At 46.7% G+C, this 16,718-nt stretch overlaps 1 protein-coding gene across 2 annotated transcripts in view; it reads right to left on the bottom strand.

Moving 5' to 3' along the window:
- The window catches only part of SYN3 (synapsin III), a 459,136-nt gene that overhangs the window by 300,357 nt on the left and 142,061 nt on the right, over nucleotides 1-16,718 (bottom strand). For both annotated transcript variants that reach the window (XM_060305487.1, XM_060305486.1), the window contains exons 5-6: nucleotides 4,741-4,897; nucleotides 1,378-1,467 (exon numbers count right to left, since the gene is read on the bottom strand). In XM_060305487.1, coding sequence (XP_060161470.1) covers nucleotides 1,378-1,467; nucleotides 4,741-4,897 — 247 coding nt within the window. The remainder of the gene's footprint in view (nucleotides 1-1,377; nucleotides 1,468-4,740; nucleotides 4,898-16,718) is intronic.

Genomic DNA, 16,718 nt, shown 5'->3' with positions numbered 1-16,718 from the left:
CCAGAACTTACAGCTGGGCCTGTCACCCTCAATGGGCTGGGCTGGCTGCAGACCCCTCACCCAACTTTCATCCCATTGTTGACAGTGTTCCAGGGTATGGCTCTGCCCCTATTTTAAAGCTACTCTATTTTGAGCACCTATCATATGCCAAGCACAGCACCCTATACACATGATCACATTAAATCTCAACAACCCAATGAGGTAGTTCCACTGTCATCCATGGTTTTTGGCTGAGGAAGCTGAGGCTCTCAGAGACCCAAGACCTAGTAAGTAGGCAGAACTGGGATTCAAACTCAGGCTGGTTTGAGGATAAACCCTGCATTTTCTCCACAGTGTTCTCACTTAGTTGGAATATGCTGGGTTGCACATGCCCTTCTCATTCCAACCAGTACATCCTGGATTCTATGACTCCTCTCACTGCATCACACACAAGGGAAAGATAATCAATGAGAAATGTTTCTGCCTGGTTAGACTGTCCCCTACCTGGAGACACCTATCAGTGTCTCCAAACAGGATTGTCAAGCTCAGCAGCCTAAGCTTGGGATTCTACAAGCACAGCATCATCCTCAGCTGAGATTACTGAATACCCTATTAACTCTCTTGTTCCCCAAGACTCACATTCCTTGCAAGGCATGCATGGGGCCATGGCCCTGCATTCCTTTGTCCAGTTTAACAAGACCACCGACCATGAAAGCAGGCATGTCACGGGCTATTTCCAGCTGCCCAGAACTCTTGATCCAACTTCTTCTGGCTGCAGGATGAAGAACTCTCCACCTCATCCCAAAAGATGTTCATCTTTCCCACCATCCAAATGGGAGGCTATCCCACATATTCCGAATGGAAGGCTATCCCACATACTCTGAATTCTCTGGGAAGCTCCAACCACTTCCCAGAGACAACCTTGAGTATATTCAAAAGTTGGAATGCGAAGAGGATGCACAAGGAAACTGCCCTTTGACGATCAATGCAAACAAAATATTACTGCTTTTATTAAAATAAGAGTTGAAACCAGGTCCTGCACAGGGCTCAAGGGTTCAAGGTAACATCCAACCTTTGAAACATCTTTCACCTTTATTATCAACCTTTGGTTCCAATATGCCAGCTCAAGTTGTCCCCTGATTTGCTGAAAATTCCCAATGTCCCAAGGAATGCTGTCCATCTTTGTCATTTGCTCTACTGCCTGAATTTTACCTGGAGACCTGACCCTTCTCCTAGGAAAGCCAGGTATTCCTATAGGATGTCACAGCTCTTCCTTAGAGCCTAGGTGGTCAAGGAGCAGCCCCTGAGCCCATCTCCTCCATTCAAATGGACTAAGTACATGGACAACTGTGTTTATGCCATATCACAAAAATAAGCAGAGTAAAAAAGGGCACTCACCATTGGCTTATGGTTGGGGAAAAACGTTTGCTCCACAAGCGGGAACTTCTCAGGACCCAGGGAATGGAAGATCTTAATGAGTTGAGAGAACTAGGGAAGAATACGAGAGAACATTGGTCAACCGTTGTTACCCAGTATGTACCAACCCCTTCATTCCTGCCAGGTCCACTAAGTTCTGCTCAATCACATTTCATAAGCATTTTCTACACTCTTAGCATTTCACACAAGCACAAGCTGCTGACCTTCATGCCATGTTCCCTGCCTGCAATGCCCTTCTTTTTTGAGAGGCATTTGTGTAGTAGTTTATGGTGTAGACTCTGGGTTCAAATCCTCTACCACTTACTAGCTGTGTAACCTTGAAAGTCATTTCAGATTTCTGAGCTTCAGTTTCCTCATTTGTAAATGGAGAAAACAAGAGATCCAACCTGACAGGATTGTTGTAAGGATTAAATATACAGTGTATTAAAAGCAAGCCCTGCTCCATAGGTACACCTGAATGTTGGCTATGTTAGTAGTAAGTATTTTCTCTGCTTTTAGAAACCCCACTCATTTCCAACAGCACAAGCTGCATCCCTTCCACACTGTGCTCCCCCTGCTTCAGCGCTTCCTAGTTTTGCCATGGAGATAGTTACTGTCTCCAGAGCTAGTGGATAAGCTCCTGAAAAGCAGACCTCAGACTTACAGTCTCCTCTATCACCCACCCTACTCAGCACCCTGGGAGTTCATTCTGTGCCCAGCACTGTGCCTTAATATTGGGGCAACACACTGAACACGTAGACCAGGCCTGGAGGAAAGACTGCCTGTGGGCAGATGGTTGGGATAATAATGTCTTGCTGGAGGGAAGCGAGGGGGTTATGGGACCTGGAAGAGGGACAGAGTGGGGGTGAGGATGACTCCCTGGAGCAGATGACATAAGAGAAGGAAGAGGGCACTCCAGGTGTGCAGTGAAACAACTGTGTGCTGGAGACACTCAGTGGCTGCCATGGCTGTGGCCTTGGGTGCAAGGGACAGTGAGAGAGGAGGCTGGAGAGTGATCCATTACAGACCACCAGGAGCCTTAGAGGCCAGACAAAGAGCTGGGAATTCACCCAGAAGGCAAAGGGGAGCTGCTGGTGAACAAAAGCAGGGAAGAGAAAGGTAGACGCTGATCACGAAGAAGAAATATGCTGCAATGTGTGGCCTAACGTGGATGCCCAATGGCTAGAAGAGGAGCTAAGTCTTGTGCCAAACTTACTTTGGGGTAACTCAACACTAAGAACTCACAAAGAAAGAACAGGTAACTTAGGAACTTTCGGCATCAGGCCAGGATTGGTCTGTAGATTCTTGGGCTGTAACCTGCAGCTGTGGTGCAACACGGTGTCGGTTTAGTGGGCTCGAGGGACCTCAGAAATATGGAAAATGATGGGAGGGTCCCTCATTCTACAGATAAGGAAACTGAAGTCCAGAGAAGGAGAGTAATTCCATAATCAAGCAGGAGTTTTGGATATGCCCAGCTTCACTACCTCCTACTGGCTGCATGATCCTCAGTTTCCTCATCTGTACAATGGAGATATTAGAAACACCTACTATCAGGGTGGTTCAAGGATTAAATATAATATGCATGTGAAGGGCTCAGAGTGCAGTTAGTGCTAATAAATGGTAGTTGCTACCATGACCATGACTGTGTGGGAAAACAAGGAAGGTGAACTAATACTACCTAGGACCTTTCTGGGATGTTGCAGGCCTAAAAGCTTGGTTAGGGAAGAATGAGAAGGAGACCAAAGCCTTGGTAACAGTGGTTAAAGACTATCTATATCTATTAAAGTAATGCATGTATGCATTCAATAAATACTGAGTGCCAGCTCTGCAGAGACCTCGTTCCTAATACTAGGGACAATAATAGTTGTCACCATTTTTTGAGTATGTACTTAATGCCACCCACCATTCTAAGTACTTTACATGTATTAAGTCATAACCCTACCAGGAGGGCCCTATTTTTATCATCCTTTTACAAATATGGAAAATAAACTCAGAGAGATCAAGCAAGTTGCACAACGCTAATCAGCTCATAAATGGAGAAGCCTGGACCTAGGCAGTCTGGCTCCAGAGCCCATGTTCTCAACCACTGCCCTACCACCAGGAGACCATGCAGAGAGACAAGAAAAGAAGAGATGAGATGGCTAGGAGCTTCATAGAGCACATCCTACATACCCCCCAACCTCTACATTTCCTCTTCCCCTTCTCTGCTTTGTTTTCCCCTTGACACTTATCAGGTCATATTAAATATGTGGCATGTCTATTTACATACTTCATGTGCCCCTGCTCACTACAATGTAAGATCTGGGGATTTTGGTCTGATTTGCTCACTGCCATGTTCCTAGAACTTAGAACAGTCCCTGGAACATAGTAGGTGCTCTGTTTGTTGCATGAATAGATTATTTCAAGTAGGGGAGCTGGATAATACAGATGAATGAATAAACATATCATTCTAGGTGGAGATAAGTATTTGGGGAAAAAATAAAGCAGGGTAAGAAATTTGAGAGTATTTGGGGAGTGATGGGGTGATATTTTAGGAAAAGTCTCTCTTACAGGTAACATTTGGATGGAAAGGCATATCAAATGAATGAATATGAAACTAATGAATAAAAGTGGGAGAGGAATCGAGCATTAGGGACTGAAGAGAGATGACTTCAAGTTTGGGTTTCACCCCTCCCTGGCTCCATGACCCTGGGGAGTTCCTTAACAGCCCTAAAGCTGATCTTCCTTTTCTGTAAAATAGAGTAAGGATGCTCACTTCACATGATAGCAATAGCGTGAGCACCAGGCAGCACAGATTTCTAGTATATATTAAGTGCTCAATAAACAGTGCTGACCTTTAAACAAAAATGATGACATGCTCAAATATTAATAAGAGCAGTAGGGTACCCCCTCTCACCACTAATATTATTATAACATAACACTGTATCACAATATGCTATATAATATCATTAGGTAATAACTACAAGAAGGAGTTTGGGATCTAAGTTGTTTATTCAGTTGCTTTAAAAAGACTCCTTTTAGGGCTTCCCTGGTGGCACAGTGGTTGAGAGTCCGCCTGCCGATGCAGGGGACACGGGTTCGTGCCCCAGTCCGGGAAGATCCCACATACCTTGGAGCGGCTAGACCCATGAGCTATGGCCGCTGAGCCTGCGCATCCGGAGCCTGTGCTCCGCAACGGGAGAGGCCACAACAGTGAGAGGCCCGCATACCACAAAAAAAAAAAAAAAAAAAAAAAAAGACTCCTTTTATTACTGGGCCTCCATGCTGGGGAATGGGTCCACTTCAGGGCTGGGAGGCCAGCCACGCCTCCCCCTTCATTCCGGGTCAGCCTGGCCCAGCACCTACCACCCAGGGCTTGCTGCAGAAGTTGTAGACGGAGTAGAGGGAGTTGACGGCAGGCAGCCCTCCATACTGGAGGCCGATGACCAGGCTGCGGTAGTCTTCACCCAGGGCCATGCTGTAGGCATGCTGGCGGACAAGGATGAAGTCCGGCTTGAAGGATCTGCCAAGAGAGGGGCCGGCAGCAGTGTTACATACCTTGCATTGATGGAACAATCAGGGCAACAAGCCACAGCCTGCTGGGGATAGCGCCTCAGTTCAGAATGCAGATGGGGTGTGGGAGTATGGATGAGGAAGCTCAGATGCAAACACACAGCAACTGAAAAGTAAAAGGACTGAAAACAATTCATACTTTCTTCTATTCCTTTTTAAGGTTGTTTTCTAAATTTTCTATATTGAACAACTATTTCATTTGCAATTGGAACAAAATGTATCAAACAATTCAGTGAATATACTGTGATTTTACTAGGCACTACGGTGGATGCACATGTTACTGAGTCGTCACAACTGCCCTGGGATGTGGGTATTGCTGCCATCAACTCCATCTTACAGATGAGCACCCTGAGGCTCAGGAAGATCAGGTCACTTCCGCAAAAAGACACACTGCAGGTAAGTGGCAGGGCCAGGTCTGTGTAGCCTCACAACCCTGGATCTCAACGATGGTGCAACATGGTTTTCTTCTCATATATCTCCAACGGTGTCTTGTCCCTTTCAAGTAACAACCTCTGGAAAGCAGCAAGAGTACTGATGTGATGGCCAAGAACATGCCAGGCTCTTTGCCAGGTCTCTCTGGAAATAAGATCCTGATTAATGCTCACAAGCAAACCTGGGTAAGGTTGGGACTATTTCTCCACCTTACAGATAAGAACACTGCAGGTCAGAGAAGTTGTGAACTTCCCCAAGTCACAAAGCTTGGAGGCAGGAGAGCCACGTTTGACCTCAGGTCATCTGGCTCCAAGTCCACACGCTCTTCCTTTCATCACACGGCTCCAGGTGGATTCACACGTTGTTTTATTCACACTGCCAAGGATCCACCTGTTTCTGGATTCCTCATTTCTAAGTCACACGAGAAAATCAGACTCACAGTAGGTAGGTGGTTTATACTTAAAATGGTGTGATCCATCTGGCTCATCTAGAGTCAGACACTTAGCTTCAAATAAACTTTAGTTCTTTAAAATAATTCAAATATAAATTAAAATGACTCTCAAAGGGAAAAGACTTGCCCCCAGGGAAGACACTTTTTGTATCACTCTGAGCTTGGGCCTTATGGGGCTTGCCCCCAGGGGCTGGCACCCAGGAGCAGGCGCGTAACAAGGACGTGTTGAAGGAATGAATGATGTACATAAACATCACCTCCTGTTCCCAAAGGAAAGGGCAAGGGTCTCCCGGGCTAAGTTGTAACTCGTCCTGAGGGCGGCCACGTGGACGGTGACATCTGGGTGTGGGTGGCATTTGCTCATGGAAGCAGTCAGTGATGTCACTGTGGTTAGGGTTGGCGTTGGGCTAGAAGCTTGGGACCTGCTATGCCTACAGTCCTGTTACATTCTTAGAGGTGAACCAGTTCCACCAGTGTATTTTACAGATGCGGAAACTGAGCCCTGTCGCCGGGCAGTGGCATGTCCCGGGTCACTCAGCAAAACCATGGCACAGCAGGAGGTCGCACCCACTTCCCTGCTTTCCTTCTGCTCTCTGCCCTCCACTTTACAGTGTCTTACAGCAACAGAGATGGAAGGCGGGATGAAGGGGTGTGTGTGTCTCTCACAGGAATCTGAGGACCAAAGGGAGCACTGACTTGTAAGACAACCATTTTCTACATTTATCTGATTTTTAAAATAATATATGTTCATTGTGGAAAAAGAGAAAAAACACCCTTGGAAAACACAAAGAAGTAAACAAAATTACCTGTAATTCTCAACTCAGAGAAAATTCTAATAACCTTTCTATGTGTTTCCTTATATGTACATTATGATCCACTAACCTATTTTCATATATATAATATGCATTCACACTCATAATTGACTTCCTGTTTTCTGTTAATTATGATTTTGCTATTTTCCACATATCGCAGTATATTTTCCCTACCAAAATATCTTCAAAAATATCATTTCTAATGGCTACCTAATAATAGTGCACCAAATGGATATACCATATTAAGCCAATCATCTATTATTATCAAGTAGCCTCTTTCCAATATTTCACACATGCACATCTTTGCACACAAATCAACCTCTTCATTTAAAACTATTTCCTTAAGATAGAGTCTGTGAAGTGGGATCATTGGGTTAAAGGGTATGAACTTTTTTAAAGGTGCTCAAAAGAGTACCCCTTTTTAAAGGCGCACAGCACCACAGCACCTGACAGCAAGCTCCTCACCGCAGGCTCACCAGCACAGCGGTCTTTAAAAAATACATTTTTCAATTTATAAACCATTTCCCCCAAAAGATACTCTGCACCCCACTGCTGTTTTAGTTCTCATTTTTCTGATTTTAGTGAGATCGAGTACTTTTATTAACCATATGCATTTTCTTTTCTGTAAAAGTTTGCTCACATTTTTCCCCATTAAAAAAGAAATGGGGCCTCCCTGTTTCCTCATTGATGTGAGCTCTGTGTTAGGGAGGCTGCCCTTCATCTGTCACACTCAGTAATGTTTTTACTAGTTGCTTGCCTTTTTTTTTTATGGCTGTGAATCTTAAGAAAATATGGAAACACATTTTCCATTCCCCCGAGTCTTTTCCTTTTGATTTCTCTCTCTGCTTTGATGCTCCGAGGGTCCTCCAGGGCCCCAGTTCCGACAGCACGATGCCCCCTCTTCCTGGCAGTGTAGTTTCCCTCACAGACAATGGTGCTAGCACACTTGGTGCCTCACTAGGGCAACTTCACTCTGCTCCAGGAGGAAATAAAGTCTTGTGCTGGGCAGCCTCCTAGTTTTTCACTGTTTGTGGAGAACTCATAAGAAGAACACAGCCTGGGGATGGGGGTAGGGGAATCTGGCTATCTAGAAAAAGGAGGTGCCCTTCCCAGACCACCTTCCAAGAAGAGTATCCGATGGCCTGTCTTGGGATACTCTGACCCCAGCCCCAGGTATTATGGTGCTGTCTTTCCAGGCTGTCTAGAGCTCACCTCTAAATCAGATCTTTCTTACTCTTTGAAATAAAGTAGTGGCCACCTCCTATTTGTCTTCCAGGATTTGGGAATCTACCTCAAGCTTCCATATTCCAAGTGCTCTTTTAAAATTATACATCAACTCCATGCTCGAAACCCTCAGAAGTCTTCCCTCTTTCTGATGACAGATCCTCACCTCCTTACCATGGCTACAAGGTCCCTGCCCACCTCTCCATCCTCATTTCTACTTTATCCCCTCCCTCACCTCCACCCAAACCACACTGACAACGGCTCCTCCCTCTAATTCTCAACCTTGACGCTCTTTTCCCAAATTGTTCATGGGTGCCTCATTCTTATCACTCATTGGCTCAAATTCATTTCCTGAAAGACACCTGTCCTGTTCGCTCTATTGAAATTTTCCCCAACCCTCATACTGCCCTATTTTCTTTTCTTCACACCTCTTATGACAATTGTATTTCTCCTGTTTATATGTTAAGTTGTTTATTGTTTGTCTCTCCCCTCTAAAGATGTCAGCTCAATGAGAACAGGGGACCTGCCCAACTTGGACAAAATAGGCCTTATCAATATTTTTAAATGAACGATCAAGTTAATGAATTCATGTACACATGAAAGAATGAGTGAACACGAAGTGGAAAAAGGAGTGACCTCTTTCCTTGTGGCCCTAGAGAAGAGAATCAGGATTGATGGACAAAGTAGCCAGGAGATAACATGTGGCCCCTAATAACCAGGGGGGTGCCTTACAAGGTAATGAGTCCTGTGTTCCTAGAGGTATGTTAGCATCACCAAGAAGGTTTTAACCCCAGAGAATGAAAGTCAGACCCCATGCCTGCTTAAGATTCTCAGATACAATATGTGAGAAATAAACACTCTCCATGTGTAATGTATCACTGCAAACCCGGCATGTGTCACAGTTCAAATTCTGCCACTGGTTGATGCACAGAATGCACAGTGTCCTTCCAGACAGCCTGGGATACAAGGGATTTGCATGGAAAGCAGAAAAGTTAGTGACTTCGGCACTTAGTTCCTCCCTCCATACCCAGCACCCAAGGTTCTCTATCCAGTCAGGGAACAGCCACATCCTGCATGTCACCCCAACACCCAAGGATGTGGTCAGTAGCTTCTGGGCCTGACAGCAGACCAAGCATCCCTGTAGAGGCTGAGATCCTGAGATGACTGGGACACAATCTCTGCTTTCATGAAACTCACAGTCCTAGAGGAGCTGGGTGCAAAGCTAAAAGATAAGGATTTGCTAAAAGAACAAAAGAAAAAGTGAGTGAGTGAAATAACAGAGGCATGTATGAAACACTAAGGTGGCCCTCTGTCTGGGGAGCGTGTGGACGAGTGTGTGCTGGCTGGGTCATGGAAGAAAAGTAGGGGTTTGTCAGGTGGACAGGGTTTTAAAGGTTTCCAGGTAGAGGGAATGGCACCTGCAACTGCATGAACGAACCCCTGAAGTGGGGGGTGTAATAGACTGTGCTGGTTTTGTTTTAGCTTCTCAGTAGCCTTCTTTGTGGGGGGAAACAGACTCCGTGATAAAGTCCTCTCCAAACAGAGAACCACATTTCCCTGGGCATTAACTGGTCTAAGGATTGTGTTGCTGATGTAAAATGGGCCCGTCGCAATCCTCTTCTGAGGGGCCAGCTAAGCTGGAGTGACGTCATGTGGGGCTGATGAACACCGTTTTCCTGCTCCATGGAGGGATCCCACCTGTACCAGAAGTGCCACTAGGAACAACACAAGGAGGGAGACAAAAGCCTGCCTGCATCACTTAGCCCCTGGATCCTGACACCAGAGCCATCTTTATCTTCTGAGTTATGTGAGCTATTGTCTCTTTTGCCTACACTAGTTTGAATTGGTTCTGGCGCTTCCCATCACTATTGCTCTGACTGATACTGGGAAGAAGTGGCAAAGTTTGCAATTGGTTGCACGGCCGGAGTATGAGGTCTGATAAGGTGGTGGCAAGACATGAGGCTATAGGTAGAAATTCCCAACAACTCTCATGACCCCCTCCTGCTCTTCTGTCTCCACAGACCCACTGGTCCCACACCCTGTGTCTGTCATGCCTGAGCAAGAAGACCTCCTTCAGTCCCAAACAAGTTGGCACATCCTGGCTGGAGGCTGTACTTGGGTTTTCCTGTTATTTAGACTTAATATGAGCTATATTATTTGGGTTTCTGATCCCAGGTCTTTCTCAAAAGTGGCAGTCGACACTGGAGAGGAAATCAAAGACAACATATAATTAAATGGTAGAGTTGGGACAGGTGACGCATTGCTCGGAGATTATTAGGTGATCCAGGCAGCGTCAAGAGGTAGGGGGCCAAAGGCTGAGTGACTTTTAACCACTGGAGAAATGTAATAATTCCCTCAATATGCAGAAGCCTGTGGTGGCAAGAAAACATTTTTGGCTGGGCTTTGCCTGGGACCTAAGCTAATAAGCAGAAGCCTCATTATTCTCAGCCACTTGACTACTATTTTGTAACAGTCCCCTGTTCCCGGGAGAGCCAGGCTGACTAAGGGTGACAATGTTGCTAATTTTGGTCACATGTTTACCCATCACACTCAGACCTAACCCCAGCCACACCTGGGAAGGCTCTGGACTTCCTGACATCTGAGTCCACCAGCAGAGACTTCAGGTGTCCTTGTAACTTCTCCACATTTCTCACAATCCTTCCCCATTCCCCTCCCCCTCTGAAAAATTCAACCTCAGGCACCAAATCTGTGGGAAGGAGACCAAGAGAACTGAGGAAGCCCGCAAAAACAGGTGTCCTGAGGAAAAGGGGAGGGGGAATGGCCACACTCCTGAAGGCTTAGGGACCATAACCTCCAGCAAGGACAGAACAGAGGAGATGTGCACACTTGGCAGACGAAGGGCTTTGAGTGGGCGATGTGGAAGGACTTTGGGAATTAGCGATGCTTCCCACCAGTCTGAGGACTGCAACAAATTAGTCCAGGCCGAAAAGAAAGTAGGTGGCAGCCAAGCAGGAATCTGGCGAGAAGCAGACAACAGGATGCTGCAGTGAGGTCTGGGGGGCCCGCACAGCAGCTGCCAGCTGCACGGCGTGATGACGGTGGGGAAGGGGCCCGGCAGGGTTTATGAACAGCCAGGCTCTCTGATGAATCCTGGGGCTCTCTTTGTAAACTACTAGGAGGTTAATAAAACACAGACACGAGTTGCTGGAGGAAGTAGGCTTCCTTGTCTTCCTTCTCAGCCTCAGAATCTCTGTCTCTTTACCCTAGTCTCTTCCTTCCCTTTCATTTCAGAGAAGGAGTCCTTGCTGCTCCATCCTCCTCCTCCATCACCCTGGGGATCCCACATGTTATGGGTTGAATTGTGTCCCCCCCAAAAGATACATTGAAGTCCTGAGCCCCATTACGCGCGCGTGTGTGTGTGCGTGTGTGTGCGTGTGCGTGTGCGTGTGTGTGTGTGTGACCTTAATTGGAAATAGGTGTTTGCAGATTTAATCAAGTTAGGGTGAGTCATACTGGAGTAGGGCAGGCCCTAATCTAATGACTGGAATCTTTATAAGAAGAGGTAAATCTGGACACAAACACAGAGAGGAAGAGGAAAATGCCATGTGATGAAGGAGCCAAAGGTTGGAGTGATGTGTCTACATGTCAAGGAACATCAGGGATTACTGGCAACCAAGAGAAGCCAGGAAGAGACAGGGATGGATCCTCACCTAGATCCTTGAGAGGGAGCATGGCCCTGCTGACACTTTGATCTCAGACTTCCAGCCTCCAGAACCGTGAGAGAATACACTTCCGTTGTGTATGTCGCCCAGCCTCTGGTACTTAGCTACTACAGCAGCCTCAGGAAACGAATACTCTGCACACCCGCAATATTTCCTCTTTCTAGCAGCTTCCTGGCTTTCTTTGTTCTTGTGTGTATCCATCCACAGACCCCTCCCCACTTCCCAAAACAACAACCCCGACTCCAACAATAAGAAAACCTGCGCTTCAAAGGTTGAAAATGAATGACAGTAATGTTCATATTTACGTAAAAGAGTTAACAAATCAACAAAAAGAATAATGCATGGAGATTTGTTTGGAAGGATGTTCACCACAAATGCTAAGCTGGCTATCTCTGTAGGGCGGGATGGAAAATGGGGGTTTTTACATTCTTCTTCAGACTTTTTGGTACCATCTGCATTTAAAAAAAAGAGCACAAAGCATTTTTACAACTAGGAAAAAACAATGAGGTTTATCTTCATTTTGGAAAAAAGCGATAAATCTAACAATGATGTAACATCATGGAAAACGCTTATGAGACAATTTCATGTGACATAAAACAATAGAAAAGAAAATCTGTGTAATGACTAAAGCACTGTAAAAATGATAGGCCTGGAAGGGGAGCAGGAACATTGTTAATTTGTTAAGGTGGTGAGGCTGCAGGTGATTTCTTTCGTTTTAAAAATTTCCTTTTTTGTTATCATGTGGTTTGGGCAATAACCAGAACTTTTGATTGGCATAAATAAATAACTGAATGTAAAACAACCCCCTTCACTTGGCCTGGCAGCCATAACTAGCCATTCCCCCACTTCCTCCAGTTGCTACTGTCTGTGCCTGCTAGCCCCAATTCCCACATACCCATCTCCATCTCCCTCTGCATCTGGCTGCCATTCCCCTTTCCACCCTAGTGAAATCACACTGAGATCAATCCGAAACGCCAAACTCCAGGATCAAATGGACTCTGCTATGCCCTCAATTTCCTTGATTTCTAATAACAGCTAATGTACAATGAGCCTCTATTCTAAGCCCTCTGCATATCTTCAATCAGTTAAGCAGCTGTTATTTTCATCCCCATTTTCCAGATAAGGAAACTGAGGCACAGAGTGGTTACGGAACTTGCCGAGGTTACACAGCCGTTGTTGGTGGAACCACGAGTCAAACCTGGAAGCTGTTGGCTCTAGAGAAGGGTTTCTCACTCTTTGCACTATTGACCTTTGGACCTGGATAATTCTTCCTTGTGGGAGCTTGTCCTGTGCATTGTAGGGTGAGGCACATCTCTGGCCTCCACCCAACAGATGCAGTAGCACCTCCATGCCCAGCTGTGACAACTAAAAATGTCTCTAGACATTGCCAAGAGTCCTCTGGGGGGCAAATTCACCCTGGTCCTCGTGGCCTCTGTAGCATGATCCTCATCGTCCCTGCCCTAAAGACGCTCTCCCCTTGCTTCCCAGCTGCTTCCTCCCGGCTCCTCACTGTGTCTTCTCCCCCACTGTGGCTCTTCTCCAAGGCCCAGTGTTGGTTCCCTGCCCCATGAAATCGCCTCCATTCAGTGGGTTCACCCACCTTGTCCTCACAGGCAAAGGTGGAACAGAGCACGTCCTCTGCACCAGGAGTCATTTTTAGGCTTTTAATTACGTTAATCTTTAATCCTTACAATGACCCTATAGGAGGGAGATTATCAATAGCCTTATTTTTCAAGAAATAAAGGCACCAATAATCCATAAAAATATCGAATCGCTATGTTGTATACCTAAAACTAATATAATATCGTAAGTCAACTATACTTCAAATGAAAATAAATAAAAATAAATAACTAAATAATAAATTTAAAAAAAGAAACTAAGGCACCGAGAGATGAAGCACAACAAAAACAAGGTCCTCATGAGACCTGAGTGCTTCAAAGCTGATGTACATAGCCAGTGTGCTACCAGCACCATCCTTATCACCTCAGATGCACTGTGCCTGGACCCTAAGTCATCAGCCTCCCCCAGTGTGGATCTCCTGACTTCTGTTAAGGCACCTCCCATGCCCCCAGGAACCCAGGATCTGTCACCCTGAAGTCATCTGCGATTCTTCTCTCTGACCCCCTATGTAGGGAGCTGACTTCCCGCTCCAGAAGTGTACAGGGTTTCCTCCTACACTCCCACTCCCCACTCTCACTCTGGTTTTCCCTCCTATTGCCTCATGCCCAGGACGTCTCAGCACACCCTTAGCTCCTAAGCCCTGGTCACAAACCCCTCCTCTTGCTCCTCTGCAGCACAGAATCCAGACTGCTGAGTGCTGAGTGTGACGTGACCCCCCTGCCTCTGTCCCCGGATTCCCAAGCTAAATGCCAACAGGGCCCAAGCAGGTAACATCAGGCTAGGGGAGCGGCCAGTCTTTTCTAGCAGTGTCCTTGGTGGTCTTCTTCTAACACATACTCTGTTTCCAAATTAAACACGGGAATATTCTTCATTTCCACAATGTTCTCTCCAACCTTTTTTAGGAGCAGGCACGTCCCCTACTCTACCTTTCATTTTCCCACTTTTGATAACGACTTGAGCGCTAGAAACATTTTGTCTTCCTGTAGGAGAGCACAGCCTCTATGACAGACGGCAGCTAACGCAGGCCTCTGTGGAGAGCTGGGAGAAGTGGGGACTGGTGAAATGGAAAACAGCCTAAGCTCTAGACGTTACGGCCTCCTAGGGACGAGGTCCCAGGTAGCCCTAATGCCTTTCTAAAGAAGCCCAAATCTGGATATTTATAAGAAATTCTCAGTTACTTAAGTGCTGATGGCTCATTCAAAAATTTCTAAAAATCACCATGCACCAAAAATAAATAAAGCAGGACTGCTATGGGAAAAACTCCAATGAAACTCAAGGCTGCACCTATAGGGGGCAATTGTGACCAACTCCAGCATATGGTGGCCACATGGAAATACTTGGTCCAGTCTTACCAAATCCTCTGCTTTTCAGATGTAGCCAGAAACCTGCCTTTTATATGAAATCTTTTTGTGTGAAATCTCTCCTTTTAAAAAAATATGGGACCACATTGTGTGTACAAACCAAAATTATCTGGACGGGGGGATGTGGCCTGAAAGCGGGCAGTGCATGTTCTCCAACTTAGGGGGGGAAGGTCCCTCTCCCGCCTCCACCCTCATCTACATCCCACTCCTGCGCTAATCTTGAAATCCTGCTTCCCTCCTGCCACTCTGATGTTCAAAATCCTCCAGCAGCCTCACTGCCTACAGGCGGGAGTTCATACTTCTTCCCCTGGGGCTCAGTGCTCCCCAGAAAGTGGCCTGGGCCTCCTCTTAGCTCCGACACCTCTGTGCTCCTAGGACGACCTTCCGCCCAGGTCCATGGTCCTGCTGACCCCACGTTCATCTTCCATCCATTCATACTGCACTCTGTCCACACCACTCCCCATGCTTAGGAAACTGCCCTTCAAAAATTCCAACTCAAATCCCACTTCCTCACAATTTCTTCCCATCCTCCATTCCTGTCACCTTCAGGGTGTCTGGCTCATGTGGAAATTCCTCACACAGCATCTCCTGACAGCTCACGAGTTGTGGTCTCCTACTTAACTTTTCACCTGTCCCAGGGTGCCTCCATCTGGGGGCCGGGTTCTTGCCTTGCCTCTCAAGTCTCCTCTCCACGTTGCCCAGAGACATTTTCGTAGGACACACACCTAAGCGTGTTGCTCTCCTGGTTTTGGAGGCTGCCCACTGTGTACAGATTGAAGCCCAACTGCTATAGCATGACACAGAGAATCCTGAGTCTGGTTTGATTTCAAAAGATCTAATCCTCCAGTTCCACTGTGGTCATCTATGGTCAAATAGATGATATGCATCCTATACTTCAGCCACACAGGACTCCAACTATACCCGGAAGCCACGATCTGTCTCACCTTTTAACTCTATACATACTTGGGAAAATGTAAAGGACAGCAGACTATTCAGAGAGAGCATTGTGGAAATTAAGAATATTCCTATGTATTTAATATGGTAAAAAGTGAGCCCAGGAATGCTCTTGCTCATCTACCTGCACTTACTGGTCTTTCAAGGCTCACTCCTTTTTTTTTTTTTTTGCGGTACGCGGCCTCTCACTGCTGTGGCCCCTCCCGCCGCGGAGCACAGGCTCTGGACACGCAGGCTCAGCGGCCATGGCTCACAGGCCCAGCCGCTCCGCGGCATATGGGACCTTCCCGGACCGGGGCACAAACCTGCGTCCCCTGCATCGGCAGGCGGACTCTCAACCACTGCGCCACCAGGCAAGCCCTCAAAGTTCACTCTTAATCAGTCATTCCCTGTAGAATGGGCTGGTATTACTTACTTCCTGGGATGAAAGTTAACCAACACACACACACACACACTTTGAAAACCGTGAAGGTCTCTGAACAACCAGGGGCTGTTGCATATCTGTGTATACCACGCCCCTGACTGCCTGGCAGGTGTCCAGTACTAGTAGGTGCTCAGGACATGCATGTGGAAATGGAGTGTGCTCTGACTTCCCTTCCCAGGGTCCTGGCCCATGAAAAGTCAGCAGCACTTCAACAACTAGCAGGGACAGCAAAAGAGCATGAGGAGCGGTGGGCAAAGCATGGCATAGTCTAGTCCCAGTTCTGCCCCTGACTTGCTGTGGGTCTCTGACACTGCTGCTTCTCCTCTCTGGGCCTCAGTTTTCTCACTGGTAAAAGGACAGTTGGGCTAAGTGACCTCCAAGGGCCCTTCCTAGGGTAACTGCTTCCAGTTGCAGCCTTGGAACCAAGGCTTTCATCACCAACCTCTCTATCGTATCTGTCCGAGTTCCCTTGTGACATTGTCATGTAGCAGTAGTTTATAAGAATCACGATCACTGACTATTGGGTACTTGCTGAGTGCCAGGCACCCACAAGGGGCTTTTCAAGCCTTATCTTATCGAATCCTCACATAAAGCCCCTGTGAAGTGGGTCCTTGTCTTGTGAGTCCCCTAAAAGAGGTGCCCAAAACAGGCTTCCAAAGCCTATGATTCATGGAGGGAGGGTGTGCTCTTGAGGAAAAGCTATAAGAGAAGCAGGACAGGAAGGTGAAGGGGCTGAGGATGGATGTAGCTGTGGGGAAGCCTTGGCTTGATGTAGTTGTGGGTAAGCCTTGGCTTGATCTACAGAAATTT

Source organism: Globicephala melas, chromosome 10 (genome assembly GCF_963455315.2).
Source record: "Globicephala melas chromosome 10, mGloMel1.2, whole genome shotgun sequence".
NCBI lineage: Eukaryota > Metazoa > Chordata > Mammalia > Artiodactyla > Delphinidae > Globicephala > Globicephala melas.
This window is presented reverse-complemented; position numbering and strand designations above follow the sequence as displayed.